Source organism: Herpailurus yagouaroundi, unplaced genomic scaffold (genome assembly GCF_014898765.1).
Source record: "Herpailurus yagouaroundi ecotype Mexico unplaced genomic scaffold, PumYag 139, whole genome shotgun sequence".
Lineage (NCBI taxonomy): Eukaryota > Metazoa > Chordata > Mammalia > Carnivora > Felidae > Herpailurus > Herpailurus yagouaroundi.
Window position 1 is genome coordinate 22898518 of NW_024412394.1, and position 17204 is coordinate 22915721.

General features: G+C 35.9%; 1 protein-coding gene across 2 annotated transcripts in view; it reads left to right on the forward strand.

The window, feature by feature from the left end:
* The window catches only part of ZNF451 (zinc finger protein 451), an 88932-nt gene extending 71951 nt beyond the window's left edge, over positions 1 to 16981 (forward strand). For both annotated transcript variants that reach the window (XM_040473838.1, XM_040473839.1), the window contains 3 exons: positions 3891 to 3959; positions 12377 to 12406; positions 14847 to 16981. In XM_040473838.1, the coding sequence (XP_040329772.1) occupies positions 3891 to 3959; positions 12377 to 12406; positions 14847 to 14893 (146 nt within the window). In that variant the 3' untranslated portion in view covers positions 14894 to 16981. The remainder of the gene's footprint in view (positions 1 to 3890; positions 3960 to 12376; positions 12407 to 14846) is intronic.
* The last annotated feature ends 223 nt before the right edge of the window (positions 16982 to 17204 follow it).

Below are 17204 nucleotides of genomic sequence, written 5' to 3' on the forward strand. Positions count from 1 at the left end.
AATCACCTACATTTTGATTACAGCTATGATAAATATATAAATCTCTGTAGAGCTATTTTAAAACATCTATTAATTTGACACCTTTGGCCCTCTTATCCTTCATTAGTTCTATTTTATATTGTACTCACTTTTTTTAAATGTTTATTAACTTATTTTTGAGAGAGCACAAGCAAGGGAGGAGCAGAGAGGATGGGGGAGACACAGAATCTGAAGCAGGCTCCAGGCTCTGAGCTGACAGCTCAGACATGGGACTTGAACCCACAACCACGAGATCATGACCTGAGCCAAAGTTGGACGCTCAACCAACTGAGCCACCCAGGCGCCCCAGTTGTTCTCACTCATTTAAAACTTTACAGGGGATGCCTGGGTGGCTCAATTATTTAAGCATCTGGCACTTTTAGTTTTTAATGTTTATTTATTTTGAGAGAGAAATCATCAGTGGAGAGGCAGAGAGAGGGGAAGAGAGAATCCCAAGCAGGCTCCATGCTCTCGGCACAGAGCCCAATGCTGGGCTTAATCTCAGGAACCATGAGATCATGACATGAGCTGAAATCAAGAGTCAGTCCACTGACTGAAATCAAGAGTGAGCACCCCAGGTGCCCCTAAGTGTCCAACTCTTGATCTCTACTCAGGTCTTGATCTCAGGGTTGTGAGCTCAAGCCCTGCATTGATTCCATGCTGGGTGTGAAGCACACTTAAAAAATAAAATGAAAAAAAAACTTGCCAAGAAACATGGATCCTTTCTAGTAATCCTAATCAGAGGAGCCAGGTATACTTTCTCTTCCTCTAGACCTTTTTTTTTTTTTTTTTTTTACATTTTATTCACAAATATATGTTCATTCTAACTCGACTCATATTCCGAAGATGCAAATATAACTTGTCACTTAAATGTTTTTAAGGAGAGAAAAGGAACTAATCTTTATTGAGGGCCTACAATGTGCCAGCCACTCTCCTGGCTGCTTTTTATATTTGTAGTGGTTGAATATGTTTAAACATGTTTAAAGAACAACTTCCACATGTTATTTAATTACCTTTTCAACACTGTGAGGTAGGATGTGTTAAGATCATCCCATTTCGTGGAGGTCCAGAAAGGTTAAAATAAGCTACCTGTGGCCACACAGCAAGTATTTTTCTCTTTATCAGTATCTCCTGGTAAGGCTGAGCCTTTTACTGATACAAATATCTGATTTTATGATGTAGAGAATCCAGTGCGAATTATTGACTCTAACCATCTCCTTGAAAAAGATAAAGACGTTTTGCTGTAGTGTTGACAACACAATTGCAGAGTTTATATAAAGATACCAAATATGAGAGTTTAACAAAAATAACATTTAGGAAGATGTATGGGGGTGGACAGAAAATTAAAAGATTTGATTGTGAGTTTTGGTATTGCTGATTATATATCAAACACAGCCAAGGAAAGTGATCAGCGCTGTGAGTTCCCTAATATCTTTCATAAAAGCAAACAAACCCCTATCTTAGCCATACTTTATAATGGCTGAATTTCTACATTACCTTTTCTTTCTTTCTCTTTCTTTCTTTCTTTCTTTCTTTCTCTCTCTCTCTCTCTCTCTCTCTCTCTCTCTCTCTTTCTTTCTTTTTCTTTCTTTCTTCCTTTTTTCTTTCTCTATTGGTGGCAATTGCTGATATAAAAAGTTCTGGAGGTGCTTGGGTGGCTCAGTGGGTGAAGCCTCCAACTCGATTTTGGCTTGGGTCATGATCTCCCCACTTGGGATTCTCTTTCTCCCTCTCTCTCTGCCCCCCCCCCCCCCCACCGCCACTTGCCCTTTCTCTAAATAACTAAACTTTAAATAATTAAAAAAAAAAAAAAAAGAATTCTCTGGGCTCTTAGAGATCTAATTATATAACAGAACTTAGCTGTATCTTGTAGTTTAGTTGAAGAATACTGATATATGTAAAATTTTTCTTTTTAAAAACATAGTTTTGTATGTTCAGTTGTTTATAGTTCTTTAGTAATTAAACATCTTTGAGTTTTATGTAAAGTATTAACTTCCCTAGAATATTTTTTCAAGGTTGAACTTGATATTATGAATTAATTCAGTCTGAAAGCAGATTTTACTATGCTTCAAGATAATTTTTGTTGAATCTGAGTACCATAGGGCCTAGGACTTTGTCATATCTGTTTGGTGTATGTCATCATTTTGGAATGAATGGATGGAAGGAAGCATTAAGTATCATTGGTATCTATGGAATCATACCAATTACACAAAAATTTTTAAGTTTTTATTTATTTTGAGAAAGATACAGAGACCAAGTCGGGGAGGGACAGGGAGAGAAGCAGACAATCCCAAGCAGGCTCCACACTGTCAGCACAAAGTCCGATGCAGGGCTCAAACTCGGGAACCATGAGATCGTGACCTGAGCAAAATCAAGAGTTGGACGGTTGACTGGGCCACCCAGGCGCCCCCCCAATTACACAAATTTTTAAAGCCATCTTAAGTATGAAACATAAAAGTTCACCCATGTCATGAAAATGTGGCTGACAGAAGTAGCATCATGCTGTATCCAGTAGTCATTATATAAAATAATTGTTGAACTTAATTCTAAAAGTCTGCCAGTTGTTTCTTCAGCCTGTTACTGAGACTATCCACAGGTTGTTGGTTAGGACACCATCCTAAAAATCTATGTGATACAATTAATTCTTTGTAAGTCAATGAAAACAGGAAAGAATATTCATGATTTTCTCTGTTCTACAGGTGGGGCTGACTGAGGCAAAGAAAACCTTTTTTAATTTTTGCAACCTAGTGTCATGCTAATCCTTGTGATTCAAACCTACACTTTTGTCTAAGCCTTGTATGCAGTGATGAATTGTTTAGTCCAGTTAAAACATTCTGCTTTTGACTGGCATTGCTTTTGAATTGAAATAACAGAAACCTTGGGTACTTTCTCATTGTTCCTAATGTCTTAAGGCTTAATTTGTTGTTCTTCAGATTGTAAATGTAAAGTTTTATTTCCCTAAAACATAGCTTGAAATATTTGAGTTTGTAAGTGTACATAACAGATTATAAAAACAGCATTAGTATTTTTGCTGGAATGGCAAAAGATGGCTTACAACAAATTTCTGCAACAAATAAATATAAGTGAAATATAGTGATTTTTATAAATACTAAAAATCTTAAATTTTTAAATGTATATTTAAGTTTTTACCTATTTTCCACAAAAGCAAATATGTCCATATGACTTATATTCAGGTATTTAATTTCTGATTCAGTCACTATGATGTATATATTGATTTAAATGTAGTTAAAGTGATAAATCAAGTCTTTGCTCACTGGTTCAAATTTTGAGTGACTTTTGCAATACCTGATCAGTCATATCATTTTTATATAGACTTAGGTTTTTCATTATGAAAGTATATAAGACATCAGGTAAGTGAGTTTGTGCCATGAAGGAGTATTGCTAATTTAAGCCTGTGGTCTCTATGGCAATGATGCATGATAGTCAAAATATAGAAGAACTTTATCTCATCATTTTAGAAATTTTAAGATGATTTCATGTAACTTAAACTTGGGAGTTTATTTGCTAGATTTAAACAAGCATACTAGCTTTTCTTAATTTCTAGGTTTTTTTAATAATAGAATTTTATATTCATTAACAGTTGTGCTAAAATAAATTTTTCAAATAATTTGAATATAGAGCTGAAATTGAATTAATTTCATTAGCCTTTTTTCCCCCTTGATTTATTTAAGTAGTATTTGGTAAGCATTTTTTAAAAGGAAACCTATAGGAAAAGTGGTATAATACTAATGAATTGTAATTAGAAAGCTTTGCTATGGTAGAAGTGATTGAAAATAATATTGTTTGAGACTACATAAATGATGGCACAATAACTGTTTCAGAAATATATTTGTATTTATTCTGCCTTACAGAATGTGATAGTGATGATAACCTGGGTATAAAAAATACTTCAATAGAAGAAGAATTCACATCCACAGAAGGTAACCTAATGGAGTTAATCCTTTTCCTACTTCACTGTATCTGTATTTTTTAATTGCTCCCCTTCTTACCACTTCATCCACTCCTACTCCCTCCTATTAACCTCCTACCCCTGAGTTTCAGAAATATTGTTTCCTTGTTTAAAGGAGAGTTTGCATTTTCTTTTTTTTTCTTTTTTTTTTTTGAGAGTTTGCATTTTCTTATGGAAGTTGAATCAAGGACAAAAGCCTAAAATAATTATTTTCTGACCCTTTGCAGAAAAAGTTTTCTAACCCTAGGCTAGGAGAAGATTTTGGTTTCCTAATTTTTCTTTATTTCAAGTAGTATTGAATTAAGAATATTATAAGTTAGGGGCACCTGGGTGGCTCAGTCAGTTAAGCATCCAACTCTTGATTTGATCTAGGGTCATGGTCTCACGATTCATGGGATCAAGCCCCGCAAATCCTCCACTAGTGCAGAGCCTGCTTGGATTTCTCTCTTTCCCTCTCTTTCTGCACTTTTCCCCCTTGTGCATACATGTTCTCTCTCTCCTTCTCTCTCTCTCTCTGTCAAAAAACAAGAATATTACAAGTTAAATGTGGAACTATGAAAACAAGCACTTCTATCTGATTATTGATGGGCTGTTTCTATAAATTAAGTCTTTCCCTCTTCTTAAAGGAAAAGCTGTTTTCTTCCATAGATTAAAGAGAACTTTTTTATTCACATCGAATAGTTTCCTGGCTGTACCACTATTTAGTTGTGTCATATGCTTTTATTTTGGTTTTTCCATAACCGACTGTGCTTTTTAATAATCATAGGGAAAAACAAAACAGTGATTTTAGAAAATGGTTTAAGCTTCACTGAAGAAGTTTAACTATTTCAATGACATCTTTAACCTTAAAGGACAACAGAAGTCTTAATATATTCCAATAAAGTATTTGTTGTTGGAGATTTGAGAATGGGAATGTGGAGACTAGAATGTAGGGAGGAAAATGTGGCTAAACAAGCATAGAATAGCCCAGCTGATTTATTTTCTGTGTATTTGCTTGATCTCTCACATAATGCAATTGTTTAAGAGCATACCCTGGGGGCTCCTGGGTGGCTCAGTCAGTTGAGCCTCCAACTTTGGCTCAGGTCATGATCTCTCGGTCTGTGAGTTCAAGCCCCACGTGGGGCTCTGTGCTGACAGCTCAGAGCCTGGAGCCTGTTTCAGATTCTGTGTCTCCCTCTCTCTCTGCCCCTCCCCCACTCTCATGCGCTCTCTCAAATAAGCATTAAAAAAAAATTTTTTTTTTTAAACATTTTTTTTTTCCAACGTTTATTTATTTTTGGGACAGAGAGAGACAGAGCATGAACGGGGGAGGGGCAGAGAGAGAGGGAGACACAGAATCGGAAACAGGCTCCAGGCTCTGAGCCATCAGCCCAGAGCCCGACGCGGGGCTCGAACTCATGGACAGCGAGATCGTGACCTGGCTGAAGTCGGACGCTTAACCGACTGCGCCACCCAGGCGCCCCCAAATTTTTTTTTTTTTAAAGAGCATACTCTGTGCTATTAGGAGTTTAGGAATTTGAGTCTGGCAGTGGACTTGATTCATCAAAACTCTAGTCTTATAACCAAAATTCAGTGGTTAAATAAAGTTGGCAGTAAATCTGCAACCTAAATGGAAGCAAGTTTTTTTGACCATCTTGTTTTCCCAACATGGTTTTTCAAGGTCTAGCTCACTGCTTAGCAGCCACATAATAATGAGTTAAACAAATGAAAGAACTTTTGTGAGTTAAAAACAAAAACAAAAAACCTGCTACCTAAGTTGTTTATCAAGACCACTAAAAGGTAAACACCACTGAGCATCTAAGTAGTTCAGACTTGGCAGCCTTTATTTTCCACTCATGACTTAATCCCATGGAAAATGCCACACAAAATTATAACTTTTAAATAACCACCCTTGAGGAGCTTTCACAGTTTTTATGGTTCCTAGCTGACCCAGGAAATCTGAGATATGTATAATGCAATGTGTACCAGAGTTTCTAACATTTTGTTATCTCTGGCTGTTTTATGAATTGGAGAGTTTTTACATTTTTGTGATTCTTCAGTTTGGCAAAAAGATTGCTATTAAAGAATTCAGGAAAAGATAATTTAAACTACTTGTCATATGAGGTAAGAATGTAATGCTCTAATTCTAAGAAAAATCAAAGTGTTATGTGCGTGGGTTTTTTTTTTTTTTTTCTGATGCTTTATATAAATAAGTTTGACAGCCCACAGTGTTCCATGTTAAGTTAAGGAATTTGGTCTCCTCTGCAGTTTCCTCTGATACTCTTCTTTTTCCCCTTTCACCCAACAAGAACTAGCTCAAATAACATCTCTTAGGTTGAACCGTAGAGACTTGACATTTTGTAGGCATTGTTGTTTGGTCATTGCTTTTAGAGTTACCCTTTTTAGAGAGAGCTAACTGCTGCCTCCTCTAGCCTTCCTCTGTACCATACCAAACATATTTATCTGCTTGTGTATTATCCCCTTGAGAAGTAGGATCATGTGTTTTGTTGTTGTTTTGTCTTTTTTTCAATAGCACCTAGCTCCTGGTGTTTGGCACTAAAATGATTGCCTGTTGAAGAATATACTTACAACAAACTCAGAATATGTTAGAGCTAGCAGGACCCATCTCTCTAAAGCTAAGTAAGGGAAATTAAGATTAAGGCCATTTGGGGGTGCCTGGGTGACTCGATTGAGCATCTGACTTCAGCTCAGGTCATGATCTCGAGGTTCGTGAGTTCCAGCCCCTCATTGGGCTCGCTATTGTCAGCACAGAGCCCACTTTGGGTCCTCTGTCCCCCTCTCTCTCTTCCCCTCCCCATGTCTCAAAAACATTTTTTTAATTAAAAAAAAAAAGATAAAGGCCATTTGGGTGAGAGAAGAGTGGGTGATTTATTGACCCTGCACCATGGAAGCAAAGTGGTATTTTAGTGCAGACTTATTAGCAAAACTTAAAAAAAAGGTTAAATAACTTCTCAAGCCTCTTTTCATTCTTTTTCTTTCCGGCACAACATTGTAACTGCCTGACAAATAGTGGCAAAAGGTAGGATAAATCTTGTGACTTTTTGCCTTGAGGAATGGTAGTTTCCCCCCCCACACTATGTACCCCCATGATGATTTGTCTCATTCTTTGCTGCTGTTCTCTATAGACCAGTATCAGACTCTGACTACCCATGCCAATCATAAATATCTTCTGTAATCTATTTTGTATACCAGACAGGGGAAGTAGGGACCACATAGTATGGTGGTATAGAGTGCAGACTTTGGATTCAGACTGCCTTGGTTAAAAACTCAGCTCTCAATTAATAGCAGTCATCATATAATTAATATTATAAGTAGTAAAACATTGTGGCTAGTTGAATGAATACAGAATAAGAGAGAATAATATGTTTATTTTTTAATTCAGTTAATGTTTAAGAAAACACTAATCTCAACAGCTCTGTGAGAGTCAGAATATTCTCTTCATTTTACATAAAAATGTAGTCTTCTAAACATTAAGTAATTTGCCTCCAGATTCTCAGTCTCAAAATGATGGGGCATGATTCATATATAAGTATCCTAACTCCTATTACTGAGTTCTTGCCTATTCTGCAGTAATTACCTCTTTTTCAAAGAGAATGAAATTAAGGCAAAGACCTACTTCCCACAAATTCTCTTTATTTCTTCATATAGCTTTCCGTTATTGTTTAATGTTCTTTCATTTCAACCAAATGGATTCCCTTTAGCATTTCTTGTAAGGCAGGTCTGCTAGTAACAAACTCCCTTACCTTCTGTTTATATGGGAAAGTCTTCATTTCTCCTCCATTCTTGAAGACTAGTTTTGCTGGGTATAGAATTCTTGGTTTATAGGTCTTTTTTCCAGCACTTTAAATATGTTATCTCACTGCCTTCTGGCCTCCATGGTTTGATGAAAATTAAGCTATTAATTTTGTTATTGAGAATTTCTTATACATGATGAATTGCTTCTCTCTGCTGCTTTTGTTGTTTTTGGCTTTTGAGAGTTTGATTATAATGTGTTTCAATGTGGATCTCTTTCAGTTTCTTCCTGGAGTTTGTTGAGCTTCTTGGATGCATAGGTTCATATCTTTCATCAAATTTGGACTATTTGTTTGCCATTATTTCTTCAAATATTCTTTCTGCCCCTTTCTCCTTCTGGGGCTCCCATAATGCCTGCCTTACTGCATTTGATGGTACTCCACTGGTCTCTTAGCCTCTGCTTGCTTTTCTCCATTTTTCTTTCTGATCTTCAAACTGGATAAATTGCCCTATCCTCAAGTTTGCTGATTCTTTTTTTTCTGTTTGCTTAAATTTGTTAAACTTCTATAATGAATTTTTCATTTCAGTTGTACTTTTCAGCTCCAGAAGTTCTATTTGCTGGCTTCTCATACTTTCCATCTCTTCATTGATAACTTCATTTTGTTCATACATTGCTTTCCTGGTTTCCTTTAGTTCTTTGTCCATAATATACTTTAGCTCTTAGAACTTATTTAAGACAATTGATATAAAGTCCTTGTCCAGGAAGTCCAATATCTAGGCTTTCTCAGGGACAGTTTAATTCTTTTTTTTCCCCCCTTCAAATGGGTCATACATTTCTGTTTCTTTGTATTCTTTGTTTTTGTTGTTGTTGAAAACTGGGTATGCAAATACTACAGTACCTCTGGAAATCAGATTATCTCTTCCCCACAGTTTGCTGTTATTATTAAAGGTTGTAATTATCTGTCTGGTTGGTTGCTTTTCCAAACTACAGTTGACCCTTAAACCCAATGGGTTGGGGCACTGACACCACCCAACACACAATCAGAAATTTATATTCCCAAAAATTTAACTGCTAATAGCCCGCTGTTGACTGGAAGCCTCACCAATAACATAAACTGTCGATTAACACATATTTTGTATGTTATATGTGTTATATACTATTTTCTTAAATAATCTACAGAAAAAAAAATGAAGAAAACCATAAGGAAGAGAAAATACATTTATAGTACTGTACTGTATTTGTATTTATCAAAATCCATATAAAAGTGGACCCACACAGTTCAAACTTGTGTTGTTCCAAGATCAACTGTATTTTTGCAAAAAATACATGTCTGGTCCTCAAAGTATCTAAGTCTCTATTTTTTTTAATTTTTTTTTTTTTTTTAATAGTATCCACACCCAACATGGGGCTCGAACTCACATGCTCTTCCAACTGAGCCAACCAGGCACTCCTGAATCCCTGTTGTTTTAGCTTGTGTTCAGCTAGTGTTTTACCAGAAACTGCCTTGATTACCAGAAGCTCAAAACAAAACAAAACAACCTTTCTTAGTGTTTGCAGTTTGGCTCTGTGCTGAAGCTCTTCAGCATTTAGCCAGGCTTGCACTGGGCCTACAAATCAGCCAGTGGTGAAAGCTTAGGGTCTTTTCAGGTATTTTCTTAGCGTGCATCCTGTCCTAGGGCATGTGCAGGTGCTTTTGAATGCCCTAATTTCCCGAAGAAAGTTTCTGGGGGTTTTCCTTCTAGGTGTTTATTAGGCAGTCTTTTGTATGTCTCAACTATAATCTTTTGCTCCAGGCTATGTTTTGTTGTGTTTTTTTTTTTTTTTTTTTTTTTATTCACCTTAAAATGTTTTGAGCAATGCCCACTGCTTTTTGTTCCTAAATGGGTTCTGAGCAAGGCAAAACAGAGACATATGCCTTGTATCCATCCTTTTTGTAGCCCCCAGAGCCCCCAGACAGACTAAAACAAACAAACACAGTAATTTGTAATTTCTACTGTACTTCATCTGGAACTAGGGACCAGAGTCCCATACCAGGAACATTCTCTGTTGTTTTCAAGACTGCTGCCAAGTCAAGGAGGTGGTGAAGAAAGGGCAAGTAAAAATACCACTAGGCTTTCCTCCTGGTTCTTTTTTAAGTTTATTTATTACTTATTTTGAGAGAGAGCATATGTGCATGGGCAGGAGAGGCAGAGAGAAAGTGGGGGAGACAGAATCCCAAGCAGGTTCCATGCTGTCAACTCAGAGTCTGACTTGGGGCTCGATCCCAGGATCGTGAGATCATGATCTGGGCCAAAATCAAGAGTCACTTAACCAACTGAGCCAGCCAGGTACCCCTTTCCTACTGTTTTTATGTTGTCTTTTTCTTGCTTTAATGTTTGCTTAGTTGCTGTGAACCTTTGAATGTTTTTCAGACTTTGGACAAAGTTGTTTCTGATGGTTTCTGTGTGTGTTTCAGTGTTTCTGTGGAAGGATGGGTGTTTGCAGCTGCTTACTCCACCATTTTGTTGAATTCACTCCAAGACTGATTTTATTTCTTCTTTAAATGTTTTAGAGAATTCACTGGTAAAACTATCTAGGCCTGGAGTTTTCTTCCTGGGAAGTTTTTTGATAATAGATTTATTTTCTTTAATATATATAGGTGTTCAGATTTTGTTTAATTTTGTGTCAGTTTTTAGAGAATTGTGTTTTTCAAGAAATTTGTCCATTTTACCTAAATTGTCAAATATACCAAATGTACTTTTTATTTCTGTAGGATCTGTGGTGATATTTCCTCATTTGTTACTGATATTGGTAATTTTTGTTTCCTGTCTTTCCTGATCAGTCTAACTTGAAATTTATCGATTTATTTGATCTTTTTCAAGGAATGAACTTTTTTTTTAAGTGTTAATTTTTTTTGAGAGGTGGGGACGGGAGGGCAGAGAGAGAGAGAGAGATTGGGAGAGAGAATCCCAAGCAGGCTCCATGCTCAACGCAGAGCCTGATGTGCGGCTCCATCCCATGATCCTGGGATCATGACCTGAACCAAAATCAGGAGTCAGACGCTCAACCAGCTGAGCCACCCAGGTGTTCCTAGTTGTTTTGATTTTACATAGATCTCATTTCTCTGTTGAGATTTTCTATGCATTCATCCTTAAGTCCTTGAAAATACAAATTTTCTAAAATTCTTTTCTCCTAATTACAACAGCTCAGTTATCTTGGGGATTAGTTTCAATTGGCTATTTTTCTTGACTGTTGGGTTACATTTCTTTTTCCCCTTGCAAATCAAGTGATTTTTGATGTATATGGATATTGTGGATGTACATTGCAGATTCTTTGGCTTTTGGTTTTTTTTTTTTTTCTTTTGAAGGCAGTTACCTGATAGACCTAATCTCCAACCTCTGCCTCTTCCACAGCAGGCAGTAGCTAAAGTTGCTTACTTCTTTTACTTCCGAACTGTTGTTTTTCACTCAGAATCTTAGATCGTCTCGTTTGTATGCAAAGTTTAGAAGTCAACTAAGAATTTGTAGATTTTGAGGATCCTCCTTCTGTTGGTTTCTTGTTTCTTCTGGAATACCCTTCTTTTTTCAAAACTTCCTTTCCCCAGCTCCACTTTCTAGCTTCTATGATTCAAACTCTGTCTATGATGCCTTAAGCCACACAGTTTCACTTCCTGGGTTAAGTTTTATTCTTGTTCTACAAGGACTGAGGAATACCCTGAGGCAATAAAACCATAAAGCTGAAAATTGAACCCTGTGCAGTTTGCTTCTTTCAGTGATCAGCTTCTGTCCTGTTTCTACCTGATTTTTTTGTTCTCCAGTGCCTTAAAATAGTTCATAATTGTTATCTACGAGAGAGCTAATCCAACATAAGCTACTCCACTATTATTAGAAGTGGAACCATTTAATTGTTTTTGTATATTTTTAGTTTTCTGTTTTCTTTTAATTGGTTTGTAAGTTATATACCTTATTTCTATTTTTTTGTGCTTATATTGGCATTTTGCCACATTTTTACATGTAATTTAAAAACTAAAGTATACTTACATGCTGTCTGCCTCTGCAACAAGAAGACTCTAAAACCCTTCAATTCTGATCCTCTCCTCCCAACTTAGATTCTGGTATTCTCCAGTGTTTGGTTCTCTGGGTGTAAATGTGTATAGTATAACGAACACAAAAATTGTACAAAAGATCTTACATCCCTCAGGTTAAAAAAATGGAATAGCACCAGCATGTTAATTTCCTGGGGCTGCCATAACTACATACTACAAACTAGATGACTTAAAACAACAGATTTATTGTCTCACAGCTTTAGGGGTTAGAAAACTAAAGTCAAGTTGTCTGTAGAGCCATTGTCCCTCTCCTAGCTTTTAGTTGTTAGAGGCAATCATAGGCACTCCTTGGTTTATGAATGCATCACTCCAGTCTCTGCCTCTGTCATCATGTGGCCATCTTCTATGCGTGTCTGTCTTCACATGGTATTTTTTTCTTATAAGGACAGCAGTCATGTTGGATTAGGGCTCACCCTAGTGACCTAATCTTAAATTGATTATATCTGCAAAGACCCTATTTTCAAATTAGGTCACATTCCTGTGTACTAGGGATTTGGACACATGTTTGGGGGGAACGTAATTCAACAACAACCAGTACCTTAGAAGTGTCCCCTTCATTTCTCTCTTCCAGTTACTTCTCCTGCACTCATTCCCAAAAAAGGTTAGTGGCCACTATCATGTCTTGAAATACTAGTTTAGTAGTGCTCGATTTTGAACTTTATTTAAAGGGGATCATACAGATCATCATTGTCCAATATAATTTTCTGTGACGAAAATACTTGATATCAGCACCCATATGGTTGCTAATATTCATGTGTGGCTATTAAGCACTTGAAATGTAGCTTAACTGAGGAACCGAATCTTAAATCTCATTTAATTTTAATTGATATAAATATAAATAGCCACATAGAGTCAGTGGCCATCACATTGGACAGCACAAGCAGAGTCTATATATTCTTTTGTGTCTGGGTGCCTTTTTTTTTTTTTTTTTTAATGTTTATTTTTGAGAGAGTGCACAAGCGGGGAAGGGGGAGAGAGAGGGGGACAGAGGAGCCAAAGCTCGTTCTGTGCTGACAGCAACAAGCACAGTGTGGGGCTCAAACTCATGAACCATGAAATCATGACCTGAGCTGAAGTTGGAAGCTAAACTGACTGAGCCACCCAGGTGTTCCTTTGTCTGGGTGTCTTCTAGTCGAGTTGTTTTATAGATTAATCCAGGTGTTAGCATGTAGCTTTTGTTTGTTCATTCCTAATATCTGAATAATATTCTATTTTACATATATATCTCAATTCACCTATTTATAGACGTTTGCTTTGTACTTTTTGTCTGTTGCAAGTAATACTACTGTGAATGTTCTCATACATGTCTTTTATTTTTTTTATTTTTTTTTAACGTTAATTTATTTTTGAGACAGAGAGACACAGAGCATGAACAGGGGAGGGTCAGAGAGAGAGGGAGACACAGAATCTGAAACAGGCTCCAGGCTCTGAGCAGTCAGCACAGAGCCCGACGTGGGGCTCGAACTCATGGACCGCGAGATCGTGACCTGAGCCGAAGTCGGACACTTAACCGACTGAGCCACCCAGGCGCCCCCATACATGTCTTTTAATACACATATGTGTGCATTTCTGGGAATATATACCTAGGAGTGGGATTGCTTGTGTTCAACTTCAGAAGGTAATGCCAAATTGTTTTTCCAAAGTGGTTGTGCCACTTTCTTTTGTCCTGTGTTGCATATGTGAGTTCCCATTGATGTACATTTTCACTAATCATTTAAATTATTTGATCTCTTTAATTTTAGCTAGTGATGGATATATACTGTTATTTCTTGGTAGTTTTAATTTACATTTTTCTGATGAGTAAGGTTATTGACCATTTTGACATAATCTTTTGTGCTTTTTCAAATTTCTTAACAGTTTTCTTGTGGATTATTTTATTGATTGTTCAGGGTTGAAAATTTTTTAATACTTTCTGGGTACAAGTTCCATGTATTGTAAATATTTTCTCCCACTGTATGTCTTGCCTTTTTACTCATTTAATTGTGTCTTTTTTTTTTTTTAATGTTTTTGTATTTTGAGAGAGAGAGGGAGGAAGGGAGAGAGAGAGAGAACCCCAAGCAGGCTCCATACCGTCAGCACAGAGCCAGACGTGGGGCTCAAACCCACAAACCATAAGATCATGACCTGAGCCAAAATCAAGAGTCGACATTTAATTGATTTAGCCACCCATGCTCCTCATTTAATGGTGTCTTTTAATGAATAAAAGTAATTTTAATACATTCCAAATTACCGTAGTTTTCCATAATATTTTTTTAAATTCTGTTTAATAAATATTTCCCTACACTAAGGTCTTGACGCTGTCCCCTTGAATTATCTTCTAGAAACTGGGCCACACTCTTAATTACTAGAACTTTATAATAAGTTTTCATATTTTTTATAAGTGTTGTCACCTTGTTTTTCTTTGCTAGGAAGCAACTTGGGTTTTCTTTGTATTTCCTCATCCCTTTGAATTCATCTTAGGGCAACTCCCTGACCTAGAATCTAGCTTTAACTTAACACACATTATACACTAGCCTGTAGCTTTTTTTTTTTTTCCTTAATGTTTGTTTATGTTTGAGAGAGAGAGAGCACAAGCAGGCAAGAGGCAGAGAGAGAGAGAGAATCCAAAAGCAGGCTCCAGGCTCCGAGCTGTCAGCACAGAGCCCATTGTGAGGCTCAGACCCACAAAGTGTGAGATCATGACCTGAGCCGAAGTTGGACACTTAACCTACTGAGCCACCCAGGCACTGCAAACTAAATTTTTAATCTCTTTGAGATTTTGGCATTTCGTGGTTTTGCCTATTTCAACTCTTATATGCATTGCCTCAAGTGATTCTAGAAGGTTGTTGACTTTGCATGTCCCTAAATGGAAATAACTTGCAAGTTCCTTATTAAGCTCATATTATAATTCAGCCTGAGACTATATCCAGATTCTTATTGTTTTGAAATACTCAAATTTTATGAAGAAACTGTCAAATCATCCCAAGTATAGTTGATGAGATTTATATAAAGCATGTATTTATTTTCTGCCCTAAATATTAAAATTCTGTCTTTTAATGCAGATGTGGAATTAGAAGAAGCTATTAGAAGAAGTCTTGAGGAAATGTAATTATAAAGATATTACCACACAACATCAAGTGGCCTTGAAGAGACTCAGAATAATGAATTCTTGAGTTTGTTTTCTAAAGGAGACCAGAAATCTGTTAGTACAAATGTATTTGGAAACACGCTTTTTTTGCTTTTGCATCTGATACTTGCTTTGTATTTTTGTGCTATTTTGCAAAAATGTACAGAGGAGTAGAATACATGTTAATGCAAATATAAATCATGTATTCTAATATAGTTATCACAGTTTTCCAGTCAACTTTGAATTTATATATTTAGGTTAAAAGAATTAAAAAATAGAGAAGCCCTCGACTATTGTTTATATGTTTCCCAAATAGCATTAGTGCTTCAATTTTATTTGTACTGTACAATGATTCTAGTTTATTTTTTTAGAGTGAAAATGAATATAAATAAAGCTGTCATAGATCAGTTTTTCTGTAAATTCCATTTCTTATGTGGCACTAGTATAGAATACCATTGAGATCTTTGTTTATGATTATTAGAAGAGAGTAATGAAAACTGATCATGGAAACAGATTAAAATTTTTACCAGCAGTGTTCTTTGTGGGTTTCACTCAGATGTATATTCCTACTTTAACTGGGGCAGCACATTGTAGAATTTAAAAAAAAAGACAAACCCTAATTTCTTTGAAATTATTAAAAAGAAACCTTTCCATTCCTTTTACCTGCTTATACTATCATGTGACTTGTATTATCTATTTAAAGGGAATGATGTCAAAATGTTTGCATAGAATTAAATGTATTTTTAATAATATTAGTCTTTTTCTATATATATTTGTGTAAACATAATCTTCAAAAAATAATGTTAAAGGTCTACTCAGGAGTAATCTTCCTTAATTAACCCTTTAAAATTTTTATTTCATTGTAAGTGTCTTCATTTTAATTAATCATTAAATTGTCAGTCTCCAACATTTCATATTACCCATTTAATTTTTAAATGTTCAGGCTCCATTGTGAATAATAAAAAACATTACATAATTAGAAGACTAAGAAGGGCTTATCACAGTATCTTTGTGTATATGCTTCATGACCAGAAATGTCTTTCCTAAAAATTTTGAGTAGTAATTCCATACAAAACTTAACATTTTCTATAAATATAAATTTTTTCTTTAAGACAAAAAAAAAATCATCGCTAAAATTTTCTTCTTTGCAGCTAGATATTTTAGTGTAAAATACAATTACTGCTTGTTTTTGTTTACTATAGTCTTTCCAATCCACATTGGAAACAATTTGTGTTTTTATTTCTTAAGATGTCAGTTCTGTCCTACCTGCTTTTATTTTTTTTAAGTAGACATGTAGGTTGAGAATTTACCATTTTTCCAAAATGACCACATTGTACTTTTCATTTGTATGTTAAAGTCATCAAGCAAGGCTTTAGGAGGTAGTCATGAGCTGGACCTTAAAGAGCTTTCCAGGAGCTTGCTCAATAGTGAGGAGCACAAAGGATGATCCAGAAAGAAGAGTGCTGAAGCAGATGTGGGAAAGAGAAATCAACACCTCTCTGCCGGAGGTGCCACACACAGATGTTCTGTTAAGAAGTTTTTGTGGTGTGTATGGTAAAGAATAAATGAAATTTTTTATATGACAGTAAAGGGATATTTAATCATGACCATTAAAAAAAGATAATTGGGTCGTTCAATGTTTTATTTAATAATTGTCACTGATTATATTTCTACTTGTTAAGCAATTAAAAAATCATTTTTTAATTACTTCATAATTTGAACTTAATTTAGACACAAAGAGGAGAGGTAATTAGATGGTATTACAGAAAATTATATGTATTATTATCAAAAGTAAGTGATTAAAAAAACAAAAGTAAATATGTTTCTGACATTGACAAAGATGCTTATCTTCATTACATCATTAATTTATTTTTCTTTCATGCATTCCCTCACACAGTATTTGTTGAGTACTTACCATGTGCCACTGACTGTTCTAAGCACTGGGATATACCAGTGAGCAAAGCAAAGCCCACACTCCTTTATGATTCGCATAACTGGTGAAGAGAGGGTTGGATAGAGTGTTATCCATTATCATAAACAAGTGTATCCAATGGTGGTAAATAAAGAAGGGAAAGATCCTGTTTCTGAGAATTAATGGTGTGATCTGCCTTCTTTAGAAGGGTTACTGTAATTACTGTATTGAGAATATACACCAGAGGCAAGAGGAGAAGTAAGACCAGACAGGAAGGTGTTGGGAGTAATCCAGGTGAGAACTGATGGTGGCTGGGACCACGGTGGTAGCAGTGCAATTGGAGAGAAGAATCAGTATATTCTAAAACTAAAGGGGAGGGGA